Source organism: Bombina bombina, chromosome 5, assembly GCF_027579735.1.
Source record: "Bombina bombina isolate aBomBom1 chromosome 5, aBomBom1.pri, whole genome shotgun sequence".
Taxonomy (NCBI): Eukaryota; Metazoa; Chordata; class Amphibia; order Anura; family Bombinatoridae; genus Bombina; species Bombina bombina.
The window spans coordinates 459,374,846-459,391,102 of NC_069503.1; the positions used below are offsets into that span (position 1 = coordinate 459,374,846).

Here is a 16,257-nt window from a genome sequence, read left to right on the forward strand (position 1 = left end):
ATTTTATATATTAATCCCTAATGACCAGGAATTTGATTTTTAAATAAAATGTAAACTCCTTATTTCTACCATATAAGGAGATATGAAGGAGCATCAGTTAAAAAGTGCTTTACCTGCTCCTGAACCCCACCTAAGGTATGCTTTTTAACTATGGATACCAAAGAGAACAAAGTAAATTTAATAACAGATGTTAATTAAAAGTCTCTTAAAACTGCATGTGCTATCTGAACCATGAACTTTTAATTTTGCTTTTATGCCCCTTTAAAACGCATATTTTTCTTGCAAATGGTTAAGATAAGGTTATTATTTTCATCTTGAAACTAACGTATATAACTATTGCTCATGTGATACTAAATTTCAAATTAAATTCCTGTTCCAAAAAAATGTTCAACTAAGGATCATAAAATATAAATGCAATATACATTTATATTGTCTGTTTTTGCTGTAAAATTACGCTTTTTCTACTGTCGCCCTCCATAATAGTTATGTATGCTGAAATACACCTGACCTGCAATATTCTTCAAAGTGATTAGTATCATCAGTGCAAAAGCCCATTCATATCTGTCCCTATAAATTATATTTAGATATATACAGATATACACCTGAGCCCTTATACTTTTTTTTTATTGCAATTTTTTAATATGTTTTATTAGAATAGTGTTATTATGAGTGTAACTGTACATTTAAAATATAATTTTGATGTTTTTTTTTTGTGCAACTCCATAGTTGAGTGTAACAATAAACCAGAGCTCTGAAGTTGTGCTATTCTGACATGCGTTAAAGTCAATTGCGCTCAACTGTAATATGCATGCTACTTCCGAAGCCCACAAAGAGCTGCAATAACCCCCTTACCGCTCGTGCCCAACATTTAATACATCACTCGTAATCTAGCCCTTAGTGATTTATTCACTATTCAAAAATGTGTTGCTGTGATGGACGGTCTTGATGAAGTGATATTAGTTTCTCTTTGGTTTTATGTCATTTAGTAGGGATCTTAAATCACCAGGTTTAGAAAACTGGAGTTATTTTCTTTGCTTGGAGCATAGTTGTAACAGCTGTATCAATACACTTTATGCAAAAATGTAATATACTTACCCAAGTGTTGTGTAGCACACACTGCACAGTTTATTTCTGGTGACAGAAGACTAGAACATTCGTCAGATTGTGTGCAAAGCTATTCAGACTGGCAAGACAGCTATGCTATGTTTCCTGCTACTACACAGTAATTTCTAACTGTACAGTTAATGCTAACAAAAAGTGCTAATATAAAGCACTGATAAAACAAACAATGCAAGGCCTTCCCTACAAGTGGATGAGATCTGTCACTGTCAGAAAAGGTATAATTTGAGGATAACCTAAATTATCATAAAAGAAAAAGCCTTAAAGGGACAGTCTAGTCCAAAACAAACTTTCATGATTCAGATAGGGCATGTAATTTTAAACAATTTACTTTTATCACCAATTTTTCTTTGTTCTCTTGGTATTCTTAGTGGAAAGCTTAACTTAGGAGGTTCATATGCTAATTTTTTTAGACCTTGAACTTGAAGGCCGCTCTTAAGAATGCATTTTAACAGGTTTTTCACCACTAGAGGGTGTTAGTTCATGTTTTTCATTTAGATAACACTGTGCTCGTGCATGTGAAGTTACCTGGGAGCCATCACTGATTGGCTAAAACTGCAAGTCTGTCAAAAGAACAAATAAAGGGGCAGTCTGCAGAGGCTTAGATACAAGATAATCACAGAGGTAAAAAATATATAAATATAACTGTGTTGGTTATGCAAAACTAGGGAATGGGTAAACAAGGGATTATCTATCTTTTAAAACAATAGCAATTCTGGTGTAGACTGTCCCTTTAAAGCAGCGAGTGGCTAAAAACGTAAAATAAAAAGCAAGAAAATTATTTCCCTTTAGACATCTAGACTAAATCTCAACTAATTATGATTATTTAGCTTGACGGGACACACTAACCTCCTCTTCACTACTTACCTACTTGTGCCCCCCTATGGTAATTCCATCCTTTACTTCCATCTCTCATGCCTATAAATGCCCCCCCTCAGTACCCCCCCTGCCCTCCCAGGGGGAAGTAGTGCCCACTTTAGAACCACTGATCTTCTGAAGCATACAAGTTTAATTTTGACTCTTGTGCACCTTTAAAAATGAACTGCATATTTGCACAGAACTAGTCCCTAGGGACAGAGTGCACACAGGCTGACATAACTTTATTGAACGGGCAGGAACAATGAACAATAGAATTTATACAAGAGTGAAGGCTTGAACATATTATCATTTCTCCTGTTAAGTGTAGTCAGTCACGGGTCATCCATTACTTATGGGATTATAACTCCTCCCTAACAGGAAGTGCAAGAGGATCACCCAAGCAGAGCTGCTATATAGCTCCTCCCCCTCTACGTCACACCCAGTCATTCTCTTGCACCTAACTAATAGATAGGACGTGTGAGAGGACTGTGGTTGGTTAAAACTTAGTTTTTTATTTCTTCAATCAAAAGTTTGTTATTTTAAACAGCACCGGAGTGTGTGTTTTTTCTCAGGCAGCATTAGAAGAAGAATCTACCTGAGTTGTGTATGATCTTAGCGGACGTAACTAAGATCCATTTGCTGTTCTCAGCCATTCTGAGGAGCGAGGTAATTTCAGAACAGGGGACAGCGGGCAGGGTTCGCCTGCAAGGAGGTATGTTGCAGTATATTATTTTCTAAGGAATGGGAATTGACTGAGAAAATACTGCTAATACCGATGTAATGTAAGTACAGCCTTAAATGCAGTAGTAGCAACTGGTATCAGGCTGATATGTATGTATGTTTGCACTGAAGTATTTCTGGGGGATTGGCACTTCACTAAGAAAATACTGTATACATATAACTCATAGCCTTTTCTGCAGTGAAAGCGACTAGCAGCAGGCTTTTTAATAATATTTCATATATTTATATTTAAAACGTTTACTGGCATGTGAATCGTTTTTTCTCTGAGGTACTTGGTGAAAACTTTTTATGGGCATTATTTTTCCACATGGCTGTCGTTTGTTTTGAATAAAATCAGTTTACTGAGCTTCCCCACTGTTGTATTATGAGTGGGAGGGGCCTATTTTGGCGCTTTACTGCGCAGTAGAAATTCAGTCACAAGTCTTCCTTGTTCTCCCTGCATGATCCAGGACGTCTCTACAGAGCTCAGGGGGTCTCCAAAACTAGTTTTGAGGGAGGTAATCACTCACAGCAGACCTGTGAGACCTGTGCTTTGACTGTGATAAAAACGTATATATTTTTATTGTTATCCTTTTTTTTTTTTTGGTATTAAGGGGTTAATCATCCATTGCTAGTGGGTGCAATCCTTTGCTAAATTTTATGCATTTAATGTGAAAATTTGTTTACTATAACTAATCCGGTTCATTGTTATTTCAACTGTGATAGTTTTGTGTGCTTCTTAAAGGCACAGTAACGTTTTTTATATTGCTTTGTAAATTTATTTGAAAAGTATTTTCCAAGCTTGCTAGTCTAATTGCTAGTTTGGTTTAAACATGTCTGACACAGAGAATCTCTTTGTGCAATATGTTCAAAGGCCAATGTGGAGCCCAATAGAAATTTGTGTACTAATTGCATTGATGCTACTTTAAGTAAAAGCCAATCTGTACATGTCAAGAAAATTTCACCAGACAACGAGGGGGAAAGTTATGCGAATAACTCTCCTCACGTGTCCGTACCTGCATCTCCCGCTCAGGAGTGTGCGTGATATTGTGGCGCCAAGTACATCAGGGCGGCCCTTACAAATCACTTTGCAAGACATGGCTAATGTTACTGACTGAAGTTTTATCTAAATTGCCAGAACTTATGGGTAAACGCGACCACCCTGGGGTGAGAACAGAGTGCGCTGATAATACTAGGGCCATGTCTGATACTGCGTCACAATTTGCAGAACATGAAGACGGAGAGCTTCATTCTGTGGGTGACGGATCTGATCCAAATAAACTGGATTCAGACATTTCAAAATTTTAAATTTAAGCTTGAGAACCTCCGTGTGTTACTAGGGGAGGTATTAGCGGCTTTGAATGATTGTAACACGGTTGCAATCCCAGAGAAGATATGTAGGCTGGATAAATATTTTGCTGGGGTACCGACGTTGTACTGACGTTTTTCCTATACCTAAAAGGCTTACAGAAATTGTTAACAAGGAGTGGGATAGACCCGGTGTGCCTTTCTCACCCCCTCCTATATTAGAAAAATGTTTCCAATAGACGCCACCACACGGGACTTATGGCAGACGGTCCCTAAGGTGGAGGGAGCAGTTTCTACTTTAGCCTAAGCGTACCACTATCCCGGTGGAGGATAGCTGTGCTTTTTCAGATCCAATGGATAAAAAGTTAGAGGGTTACCTTAAGAAAATGTTTGTTCAACAAGGTTTTATATTACAACCCCTTGCATGCATTGCGCCTGTCACGGCTGCGGCGGCAATTCTGGTTTGAGTCTCTGGAAGAGACCATTAGCTCAGTACGTTGGATGAGATTACAGACAAGCTTAGAGTCCTTAAAGCTAGCTAATCATTTATTTCTGATGCCGTAGTACATTTAACTAAGCTTACGGCTAAGAACTCCGGATTCGCCATTCAGGCGCGCAGAGCGCTGTGGCTTAAATCCTGGTCAGCTGATGTGACTTCTAAATCTAAATTGCTTAACATACCTTTCAAGGGGCAGACATTATTCGGGCCCGGTTTGAAAGAAATTATCGCTGACATTACTGGAGGTAAGGGCCATGCCCTGCCTCAAGACAGAGCCAAACCAAGGGCTAGACAGTCTAATTTTCGTTGCCTTTCGTAACTTCAAGGCAGGAGCAGCATCAACTTCTCCGCTCCAAAACAGGAAGGACACTGTTGCTCGCTACAGACAGGGCTAGAAGCCTAACCAAACCTGGAACAAGGGCAAGCAGGCCAGAAAACCTGCTGCTGCCCCTAAGACAGCATGAAGTGAGGGCCCCAATCCGGAAACGGATCTAGTGGGGGGCAGACTTTCTCTCTTCGCCCAGGCTTGGGCAAGAGATGTCCAGGATCCCTGGGCGTTAGAGATCATATCTCAGGGATATCTTCTGGACTTCAAAGCCTTCTCCTCCAAAAGGGAGATTTCATCTTTCAAGGTTGTCACAAACCAGATAAGAAAGAGGCGTTTCTACGCTGTGTACAAGATCTTTTACTAATGGGAGTGATCCACCCAGGTTCCGCGGTCGGAACACGGACAAGGATTTTACTCAAATATGTTTGTGGTTCCCAAGAAAGAAGGAACCTTCAGACCAATCTTGGATTTAAAGATCCTAAACAAATTCCTAAGAGTTCATCGTTCAAAATGGAAACTATTCGGACAATCTTACCCATGATCCAAAAGGGTCAGTACATGACCACAGTGAATTTAAAGGATGCCTACCTTCACATACCGATTCACAAAGATCTTACCACGCGTACCTAAGGTTTGCCTTCCTAGACAGGCATTACCCAGTTTGTAGCTCTTCCCTTCGGGTTAGCTACTGCTCCAAGAATCGTCACAAAGATTCTGGGTTCTCTTCTCGGCGGTACTAAGACCGCGAGGAATATCGGTAGCTCCGTACCTAGACGACATTCTGATACAAGCGTCAAGTTTCCAAGCTGCCAAGTCTCATTCAGAGTTAGTACCTGGCATTTCTAAGGTCACATGGGTGGAAGGTGACGAAGAAAAGAGTTCTCTATTGCCACTCACAAGAGTTCCCTTCTTAGGGACTCTTATAGATTCGGTAGAAATGGAAATTTACCTGACAGAAGACAGGGTTAACAAAACTCCTAAATGCTTGCCGTGTCCTTCATTCCATTCCACACCCGTCAGTGGCTCAATGCATGGAGGTAATCGGCTTAAATGGTAGCGGCAATGGACATAGTTCCTTTTGCACGCCTGCATCTCAGACCACTGCAATTGTGCATGCTAAGTCAGTGGAATGGGGATTACTCAGATTTGTCCCCTATGCTGAATCTGGATCAAGAGACCAGAAATTCTCTTCTATGGTGGCTCTCTCGGCCCACATCTGTCCAAGGGGATGCCCCTTCAGCAGACCAGATTGGACGATTGTAACAACAGACGCCAGCCTGCCTAGGTTGGGGCGCTGTCTGGAATTCCCTGAAGACTCAGGGATCATGGACTCAGGAGGAGAGTCTCCTTCCCATAAACATTCTGGAATTTAAGAGCAGTTTTCAATGCCCTTCTAGCTTGGCCTCAGCTGAGCAACTCTGAGGTTCATCAGGTTTCAGTCGGACAACATCACGTCTGTGGCTGTACATCAACCATCAACGGAGGGACAAGGTTCCCTAGCGATGATGGAAGTCTCAACAGATAATTCACTGGGCAGAGTCTCACTTTGCCACCTATCGGCGATCCCATCCCAGGCGTGGAGAACTGGGAGGCGGATTTTCTAAGTCGCCAGACTTTTCATCCGGGGGAGTGGGAACTTCATCCGGAGGTCTGTTGCCCAAATACTTCGGCGTTTGGGGCAAACCCAGATCTGGATCTCATGGCGTCTCGCCAGAAACGCCAAGCTTCCCTTGTTACGGTCCCAGGTCAGGGACCCGGGAGCGGTTCTGATAGATGCTCTGACAGCACCTTGGGCCTTCAAGATGGCTTATGTGTTTCCACCCTTCCCGATGCTTCCTCGATTGATTGCCAGGATCAAACAGGAGAGAGCATCGGTGATTCTATAGCGCCTGCGTGGCCACGCAGGACCTGGTATGCAGATCTAGTGGACATGTCATCCTGTCTACCTTGGTCTCTGCCTCTGAGACAGGACCTTTCAAACATCAAAATCTAATTTCTCTGAGGCTGACTGCATGGAGATTTGAACGCTTGATTTTATCAAAGCGTGGATTTTCAGAGTCAGTAATTGATACCTTAATACAGGCTAGGAAACCTGTTACCAGGAAAATTTACCATAAAATATGGCGTAAATACTTACATTGGTGCGAATCCAAGAGTTACTCATGGAGTAAGGTTAGGATTCCTAGGATATTGTCTTTTCTACAAGAAGGTTTTAGAAAAGGGTTTATCTGCTAGTTCTTTAAAAGGGACAGATCTCAGCTCTGTCCATCCTTTTACACAAACGTCTGTCAGAAGTTCCAGACGTTCCAGGCTTTTTGTCAGGCTTTGGCCAGGATTAAGCCTGTGTTTAAGACTGTTGCTCCGCCGTGGAGCTTAAACTTAGTTCTTAACGTTTTACAGGGTGTTCCGTTTTGAACCCCTTCATTCCATTGATATCAAGCTGTTATCTTGGAAAGTTCTGTTTTTAATGGCTATTTCCTCGGCTCGAAGAGTCTCTGAGTTATCGGCCTTACATTGTGATTCTCCTTATCTGATTTTTCATTCAGACAAGGTAGTTCTGCGTACTAAAACCTGGGTTCTTACCTAAGGTAGTCACTAACAGGAATATCAATCAAGAGATTGTTGTTCCATCATTGTGCCCCTAACCCTTCTTCAAAGAAGGAACGACCTTCTACACAATCTGGACGTAGTCCGTGCCTTGAAATTTTATTTACAGGCAACTAAGGATTTTCGCCAAACTTCTTCCCTGTTTGTCGTTTATTCTGGACATAGGAGAGGTCAAAAAGCTTCTGCTACCTCTCTCTCTTTCTGGCTTCGTAGCATAATACGTTTAGCCTATGAGACTGCTGGACAGCAGCCTCCTGAAAGAATTACAGCTCATTCTACGAGAGCTGTGGCTTCCACTTGGGCCTTTAAGAATGAGGCCTCTGTTGAACAGATTTGCAAGGCTGCAACTTGGTCTTCACTTCACACTTTTTCCAAATTTTACAAATTTGACACTTTTGCTTCTTCTGAGGCTGTTTTTGGGAGAAAGGTTCTTCAGGCAGTGGTTCCTTCCGTGTAAAGATCCTGCCTGTCCCTCCCGTCATCCGTGTACTTTTAGCTTTGGTATTGGTATCCCATAAGTAATGGATGACCCGTGGACTGACTACACTTAACAGGAGAAAATAAAATTGATGCTTACCTTATAAATTCCTTTCTCCTGTAGTGTAGTCAGTCCACGGCCCGCCCTGTTTTTTATGGCAGGTCTAAATTTTAAATTAACTCCAGTCACCACTGCACCCTATAGTTTCTCCTTTCTCGTTTGGTTTCGGTCGAATGACTGGGTGTGACGTAGAGGGGAGGAGCTATATAGCAGCTCTGCTTGGTGATCCTCTTGCACTTCCTGTTAGGGAGGAGTTATAATCCCATAAGTAATGGATGACCCGTGGACTGACTACACTACAGGAGAAAGGAATTTATCAGGTAAGCATAAATTTTGTTTTTTGCTGTTAAGGTGACTACTTGGAAAAAACAGTATGAAAGAGCAGCACATACAGATATTCCAGCAATGACCCAGCTTGCTGACTGGCTGATAAACCATCTGCCAAGCCAATGATAATGAAGAGACGTTAATACATGGAGATTTTCGGATTGATAATATCATCTTCCACCCAACAGAGGTATAAACCATCATTTCTATTTGCTGAACATGATTTAATTGATCTTTTGATATCTTTGATTGAACTAGAAATAGTAACTAAAATTTAATGTTACTACTACAGTGAAGCATAAATATTTTTAAAAGTTTTACTGTAAAACTAGTTTTAGTGTAAAAATAAATGTGCAAAAGGGGGTTAAACACGTATTTAAAATTATGAACCACCATACCCATTCCTGAGGTGAACACAGTCATTGAATGGTGGATACTTAAGTATGCCACCACTGATTGCTTACTGTCTGTGTCCTCCTAAGGAGCAGTTATGCATTGCATGTGGGTGAATATATGAAACAATGCATATAACCCAAATGTAGGCATTAAATAAACCGTAAAAAAACAAAGCATTTTTGTTCTTTGATGTTAAACTTTGATATTTTATTCATACCTTTTTGTTTTTGTTTTGTATAGCTAATGTGCTTAAATGTTCTTTTTTTCTTGATTAAGACTCGTGTTATAGCTGTTCTAGACTGGGAGCTTTCCACTATTGGCCATCCGATGTCCGACCTGGCTTACTTCACTTCATTATATTTTTGGCCTACTAAAGTCCGATTCTTTGGTCAACCCAGCGACAAAATATTTAATGACATAGAAGGTAAGCATTTCCTGCACGCTGAATCAGGGTGATTGGTTCATGGATTAGACTTCCAGTTGCAGCGGCAAGAACAAGCACAAGAATGTCCTGGAATATGCACAAGGCCTAGCCTGACAAAGAATTACGCTTACTATTCAGAAGGAAATATGGGCAGGCTTGATAGGCCTCCTGGTTCTTAGCAGCCGGTATTCTGTCGTTTTTTTGCTACCTTGTCGAGATTTGCTACCTTCACATGCACATGCTCAGAATTACGTAATCACATTTAACATATGTTAAAATAAATGTGTGGAATGCGATTATGTAATGAGCAGCATGCACACAAAGCGCGTAACAAATCTTGACAAGGAAATTGATCCAGTGCTTTCATGCAGCCACGGACATGCGCGCATGCTCAGTTAGATTTGGGAGGAAAGTTCCACACTCATTGTTTTTGCTACTATATGATACATAGTCCCATCTTGAAAGTGTGTCCTCAACAGCGGGCTGTATGGGGTTTTGATACAATATGTTTAAGAAAAATCCATATTGATATGGGGGACACTTTTTTCAGGATGTGACTATAGTATAAAAAACAATAGCCTAGATTTAGAGTTTTGTCAGTAAAGACCTGCGGTGCTAATGAGCCTTTTTTTTCCAGCGCACCCTTAAGACAACGCTGGTATTACGAGTTGTCTGAATGGCTGCGTTGGCCTCAGAAAAGGGAGCGTTGAGCATAATTTAGCTCCACTTCAACCCTCAATACCCAGCATTGCTTACGGTAGCGGTAAGCTGGAAAAACGTGCTTGTGCACGATATCCCCATAGGAAACAATGGGGCTGAGCTGGCTGCAAAAAAACCTAACACCTGCAAAAAAAGCAGCGTTCAGTTCCTAACGCAGCCCCCATTGTTTCTTATGGGGAAAACACTCTCTAAGTCTATTCCTAACACCCTAACATGAACTCCGAGTCTAAACACCCTTATCCTTACACTTATTAACCTCTAATCTGCCGCCCCCGCTATCACTGACACCTACATTATATTATTAACCCTAATCCTGCCGCTCCGTACACCGCCCGCTACCTACATTATAGCTTATAAACCCCTAATCTGCTGTCCCTAACATCGCCGACACCTATATTATATTTATTACCCCCTAATCTGCCCCCCCCCCAACGTCGCCACCACCTACTTACACTTATTAACCCCTAATCTGCAACCGGACATTGCCGCCACTATAATAAATGTATTAACCTTTAAATAGCCACACTCCCGCCTCGCAAACACTATAATAAATTTTATTAAGTCCTAATCTGCCCTCCCCTAACATCGCCGCCACCTACCTACAATTATTAGCCCCTAATCTCCTGCCCCCAACGTAGCCCGCTACTATAATAAAGTTATTAACCCTATCCCTAACCCTAACACCCCCCTAAATTAAATATAATTTAAATAAAACGAAATAAATTTACTATCATTAAATAAATTATTCCTATTTAAAACTAAATACTTAACTATAAAATAAACCCTAATATAGCTACAATATAAACTAATAGTTACATTGTAGCTATTTTAGGATTTATATTTATTTTACAGGCAACTTTGTATTTATTTTTAACCTAGGTACAATAGCTATTAAATAGTTAATAACTATTTAATAGCTACCTAGTTAAAATAATCTCAAAATTACCTGTAAAATAAATCCTAACCTAAGTTACAAATACACCTAACACTACACTATCATTAAACTAATTAATAAATTACCTACAATTATCTAAACTAAAATACAATTAATAAACTAAACTATAATACCAAAAAAACAAAACACTAAATTAAAGAAAATAATAAAAAATTACAAGAATTTTAAACTAATTACACCCAATCTAAGCCCCCTAATAAAATAAAAAAGCCCCCCAAAATAATAAAATGCCCTACCCCTATCCTAAATTACAAAGTAATCAGCTCTTTTACCAGCCCTTAAAATGGCTTTTTGCGGGGCATGACCCCCAAAGTAATCAGCTCTTTTACCTGTAAATAAAAATACAATACCCCCCCCCACAACATTACAACCCACCACCCACATACCCCTACTCTAACACCCACCCACACCCCCTTAAAAAAACCTAACACTAACCCCTGAAGATCTCCCTACCTTGAGTCGTCTTCACTCAGCCGAGGACCTCTTCTGCCCCGCTTGGATGAAGAATTCGGCTCGGCCTGAGGTGAAGACGACTCAAGGTAGGGAGATCTTCAGGGGGTTAGTGTTAGGTTTTTTTTAAGGGGGGTTTGGGTGGGTTTTAGAGTAGGGGTATGTGGGTGGTGGGTTGCAATGTATGTTGGGGGGTATTGTATTTTTATTTACAGGTAAAAGAGCTGATTACTTTGAGGCAATGCCCCGCAAAAAGCACTTTTAAGGGCTGGTAAAAGAGCTGATTACTTTGTAATTTAGGATAGGGTAGGGCATTTTATTATTTTAGGGGGCTTTTTTATTTCTTTCATGTAATTAGCAAGAGTCCATGAGCTAGTAACGTATGGGATATACATTCCTACCAGGAGGGCAAAGTTTCTCAAACCTCAAAATGCCTAAAATACACCCCTCACCACACCCACAAATCAGTTTTACAAAACTTTGCCTCCCGTGGTGGTGGTGAAGTAAGTTTGTGCTAGATTCTTCGTTGATATGCGCTTCGCAGCAGGCTGGAGCCCGGTTTTCCTCTCAGTGTGCAGTGAATGTCAGAGGGGATGTGAAGAGAGTATTGCCTATTTGAATTCATTGATCTCTTTCTACGGGGTCTATTTCATAGGTTCTCTGTTATCGGTCGTAGAGATTCATCTCCTTACCTCCCTTTTCAGATCGACGATATACTCTTATATATACCCATTACCTCTACTGATTCTCGTTTCAGTACTGGTTTGGCTTTCTACTACATGTAGATGAGTGTCCTGGGGTAAGTAAGTCTTATTTTTGTGACACTCTAAGCTATGGTTGGGCACTTTTATATAAAAGTTCTAAATATATGTGTTTTAAACATTTATTTGCCTTGATTCAGGATGTTCGATATTCCTTATTTCAGACAGTCAGTTTCATTATTTGGGATAATGCATATGAATAATCAATTTTTCTTACCTTAAAAATTTGACTTTTTTTTTCCTGTGGGCTCGCGGGGGCTGAAAATGCTTCATTTTATTGCGTCATTCTTGGCGCAGACTTTTTTGGCGCAAACATTTTCTTTGTCATTTCTGGCATCATACTTGTCAACGGAAGTTGCGTCATTTTTTTGACGTTTTTGCCCCAAAAATGTCGGCGTCACCGGATGTGGCATCATTTTTGGCGCCAAAAGCATTTAGGCGCCAAATAATGTGGGCGTCTTTTTTGGCGCTAAAAAATATGAGCGTCATTATTTTCTCCACATTATTTAAGTCTCATTGTTTATTTGCTTCTGGTTGCTAGAAGCTTGTTCATTGGCATTTTTACCCATTCCTGAAACTGTCATTTAAGGAATTTGATCAATTTTGCTTTATATGTTGTTTTTTCTATTACATATTGCAAGATGTCTCAGATTGACCCTGAATCAGAAGCTACTTCTGGAAAAATCGCTTGCCTGATGCTGGATCTACCAAAGTTAAGTGTATTTGTTGTAAACTTGTGGTATCTGTTCCTCCGGCTGTTGTTTGTGATGAATGTCATGACAAACTTTCTAATGCAGATAATATTTCCTTTAGTAATGTTCCCATTACCCTGTTGCTGTTCCATCAACATCTAATACTCAGGGTGTTCCTGTTAACATAAGAGATTTTGTTTCTAAATCTATTAGGAAGGCTATGTCTGTTATTCCTCCTTCCAGTAAACGTAAAAAGTCTTTAAAACTTCTCATTTTCCAGATTAATTTTTAAAATGAAACATCATCATTCTGATTCTGTTTCTGCATAATTCATTTTTCTGGTTCAAAGGATTCTGTTTCAGAGATTGATACTGATAAATCTTCATATTTATTTCAAATGGAATTTATTCGTTCTTTACTTAAAGAAGTCTTAATTTCTTTAGAAATAGAGGAATCTGGTCCTCTTGATACTAAATCTAACGTTTAAATAGGTTTTTAAACCTCCTGTAGTTATTCCGGAAGTTTTTCCCGTCCCTGATGCTATTTCTGAAGTGATTTCCAGGGAATGGAATAATCTGGGTAATTCTTTTACTCCTTCTAAAAGGTTTAAGAAGTTGTATCCTGTGCCATCTGACAGATTAGAGTTTTGGGACAAAAATCCCTAAAGTTGATGGGGGCTATCTCTACTCTTGCTAAACGTACTACTATACCTACGGCAGATAGTACTTCCTTTAAGGATCCTTTAGATAGGAAAATTGAATCCTTTCTAAGAAAAGCTTACTTATGTTCAGGTAATCTTCTTAGGCCTGCTATATCTTTGGCAGATGTTGCTGCAGCTTCAACTTTCTGGTTGGAGGCTTTAGCTCAACAAGTAACAGATCATAATACTCATAGCATTGTTAATCTTCTTCAACATGCTAATAACTTTATTTGTGATGCCATCTTTGATATCATTAGGGTTGATGTCAGGTATATGTCCTTTAGCCTATTTTAGCTAGAAGAGCTTTATGGCTTAAAACTTGGAATGCTGATATGTCTTCTAAGTCAACTTTGCTTTCCCTTTCTTTCCAAGGGAATAAATTGTTTGGTTCACAGTTGGATTCTATTATTTCAACTGTTACTGGGGGGAAAGGAACTTTTTTACCACAGGATAAAAAATCTAAAGGTAAATATAGGGCTGCTAATCGTTTTCGTTCCTTTCGTCACAATAAGGAACAAAAACCTGATCCTTCCCCTACAGGAACGGTATCAGTTTGGAAACCATCTCCAGTCTGGAATAAATCCAAGCCTTTTAGAAAGCCAAAGCCAGCTCCCAAGTCCACATGAAGGTGCGGCCCTCATTCCAGCTCAGCTGGTAGGGGGCAGATTACGATTTTTCAAAGAAATTTGGATCAATTCGATTCACAGTCTTTGGATTCAGAACATTGTTTCACAGGGGTACAGAATAGGCTTCAAGATAAGGCCTCCTGCAAGAAGATTTTTTCTTTCTCGTGTTCCAATAAATCCAGTGAAGGCTCAAGCGTTTCTGAAATGTGTTTCAGATCTAGAGTTGGCTGGAGTAATTGTACCAGTTCCAGTTCTGGAACAGGGTCTGGGGTTTTACTCAAATCTATTCATTGTACCAAAGAAGGAGGATTCCTTCAGACCAGTTCTGGATTTAAAAATATTGAATCGTTATGTAAGAATACCAACATTCAAAATGGTAACTATAAGGACTATTCTGCCTTTTGTTCAGGGCATTATATGTCCACAATAGATTTTCAAGATGCATATCTGCATATTCCGATTCATCCAGATCACTATCAGTTTCTGAGATTCTCTTTTCTAGACAAGCATTACCAGTTTGTGGCTCTGCCGTTTGGCCTAGCAACAGCTCCAAGGATTTTTACAAAGGTTCTCGGTGCCCTACTATCTGTAATCAGAGAACAGGGTATTGTGGTATTTCCTTATTTGGACGATATCTTGGTACTTGCTCAGTCTTCACATTTAGCAGAATCTCATACGAATTCGAGAACATGGTTGGAGGATCAATTTACCAAAGAGTTCGTTGATTCCTCAGACAAGAGTAACCTTTTTAGGTTTCCAGATAGATTCAGTGTCCATGACTCTGTCGTTAACGGACAAGAGACGTCTGAAATTGGTTTCAGCTTGTCGAAACCTTCATTCTCAATCATTCCCTTCGGTAGCCTTATGCATGGAAATTCTAGGTCTTATGACTGCTGCATCGGAAGCGATCCCCTCTGCTCGTTTTCACATGCGACCTCTTCAGCTCTGTATGCTGAACCAGTGGTGCAGGGATTATACAAAGATATCACAATTAATATCTTTAAAACCGAATGTACAACACTCTCTGACGTGGTGGACAGACCACCATCGTTTAGTTCAGGGGGCTTCTTTTGTTCTTCCAACCTGGACTGTGATCTCAATAGATGCAAGTCTGACAGGTTGGGGAGCGGTATGGGGGTCTCTGTCAGCGCAGGGGGTTTGGGAATCTCAGGAGGCGAGATTACCAATCAACATTTTGGAACTCCGTGCGATTTTCAGAGCTCTTCAGTCGTGGCCTCTTCTAAAGAGAGAATCGTTCATTTGTTTTCAGATGGACAATGTCACAACCGTGGCATATGTCAATCATCAAGGAGGGACTCACAGTCCTCTGGCTATGAAAGAAGTATCTTGAATACTTGTATGGGCGGAATCCAGCTCCTGTCTAATTTCTGCGGTTCACATCCCAGGTATAGACAATTGGGAAGCGGATTATCTCAGTCGCCAAACATTACATCCGGGCGAATGGTCTCTTCACCCAGAGGTATTTCTTCAGATTGTTCAAATCTGGGGACTTCCAGAAATAGATCTAATGGCTTCTCATCTAAACAAGAAGCTTCCCAGGTATCTGTCCAGATCCAGGGATCGTCAGGCGGAAGCAGTGGGTGCATTGTCACTTCCTTGGAAGTATCATCCTGACTATATCTTTCCGCCTCTAGTTCTTCTTCCAAGAGTGATTTCCAAGATTCTAAAGGAGCGTTCGTTTGTTCTGCTGGTGGCTCGAGCATGGCCTCACAGGTTTTGGTATGCGGATCTTGTTCGGATGGCTACTTGCCAACCGTGGACTCTTCCGTTAAGACCAGACCTATCGCAAGGTCCTTTTTTCCATCAGGATCTCAAATCCTTAAATTTGAAGGTATGGAGATTGAACGCTTGATTCTCAGTCATAGAGGTTTCTCTGACTCCGTAATTAATACTATGTTACAGGCTCGTAAATCTGTGTCTAGGAAGATATATTATCGAGTCTGGAAGACTTAAATTTCTTGGTGTTCTTCTCATCATTTTTCTTGGCATTCTTTTAGAATTCCCTAGAATTTTACAGTTTCTTCAGGATGGTTTGGATAAAGGTTTGTCTGCAAGTTCCTTGAAAGGACAAATCTCTGCTCTTTCTGTTCTTTTTCACAGAAAGATTGCTAATCTTCCTGATATTCATTGTTTTGTACAGGCTTTGGTTCGTATAAAACCTGTCATTAAGTCAATTTCTCCTCCTTGGAGTTTGAATTTGGTTCTGGG

The 16,257-nt window shown here is 40.3% G+C and overlaps 1 protein-coding gene across 1 annotated transcript in view; it reads left to right on the plus strand.

Annotated features, from left to right (window-relative positions):
• ACAD11 (acyl-CoA dehydrogenase family member 11) overlaps window positions 1–16,257 on the plus strand; it is a 381,257-nt gene that overhangs the window by 29,652 nt on the left and 335,348 nt on the right. The window contains 3 exon segments of the mRNA XM_053714335.1: window positions 8,329–8,424; window positions 8,426–8,494; window positions 8,977–9,124. Of these exon segments, the coding sequence (XP_053570310.1) occupies window positions 8,329–8,424; window positions 8,426–8,494; window positions 8,977–9,124 (313 nt within the window).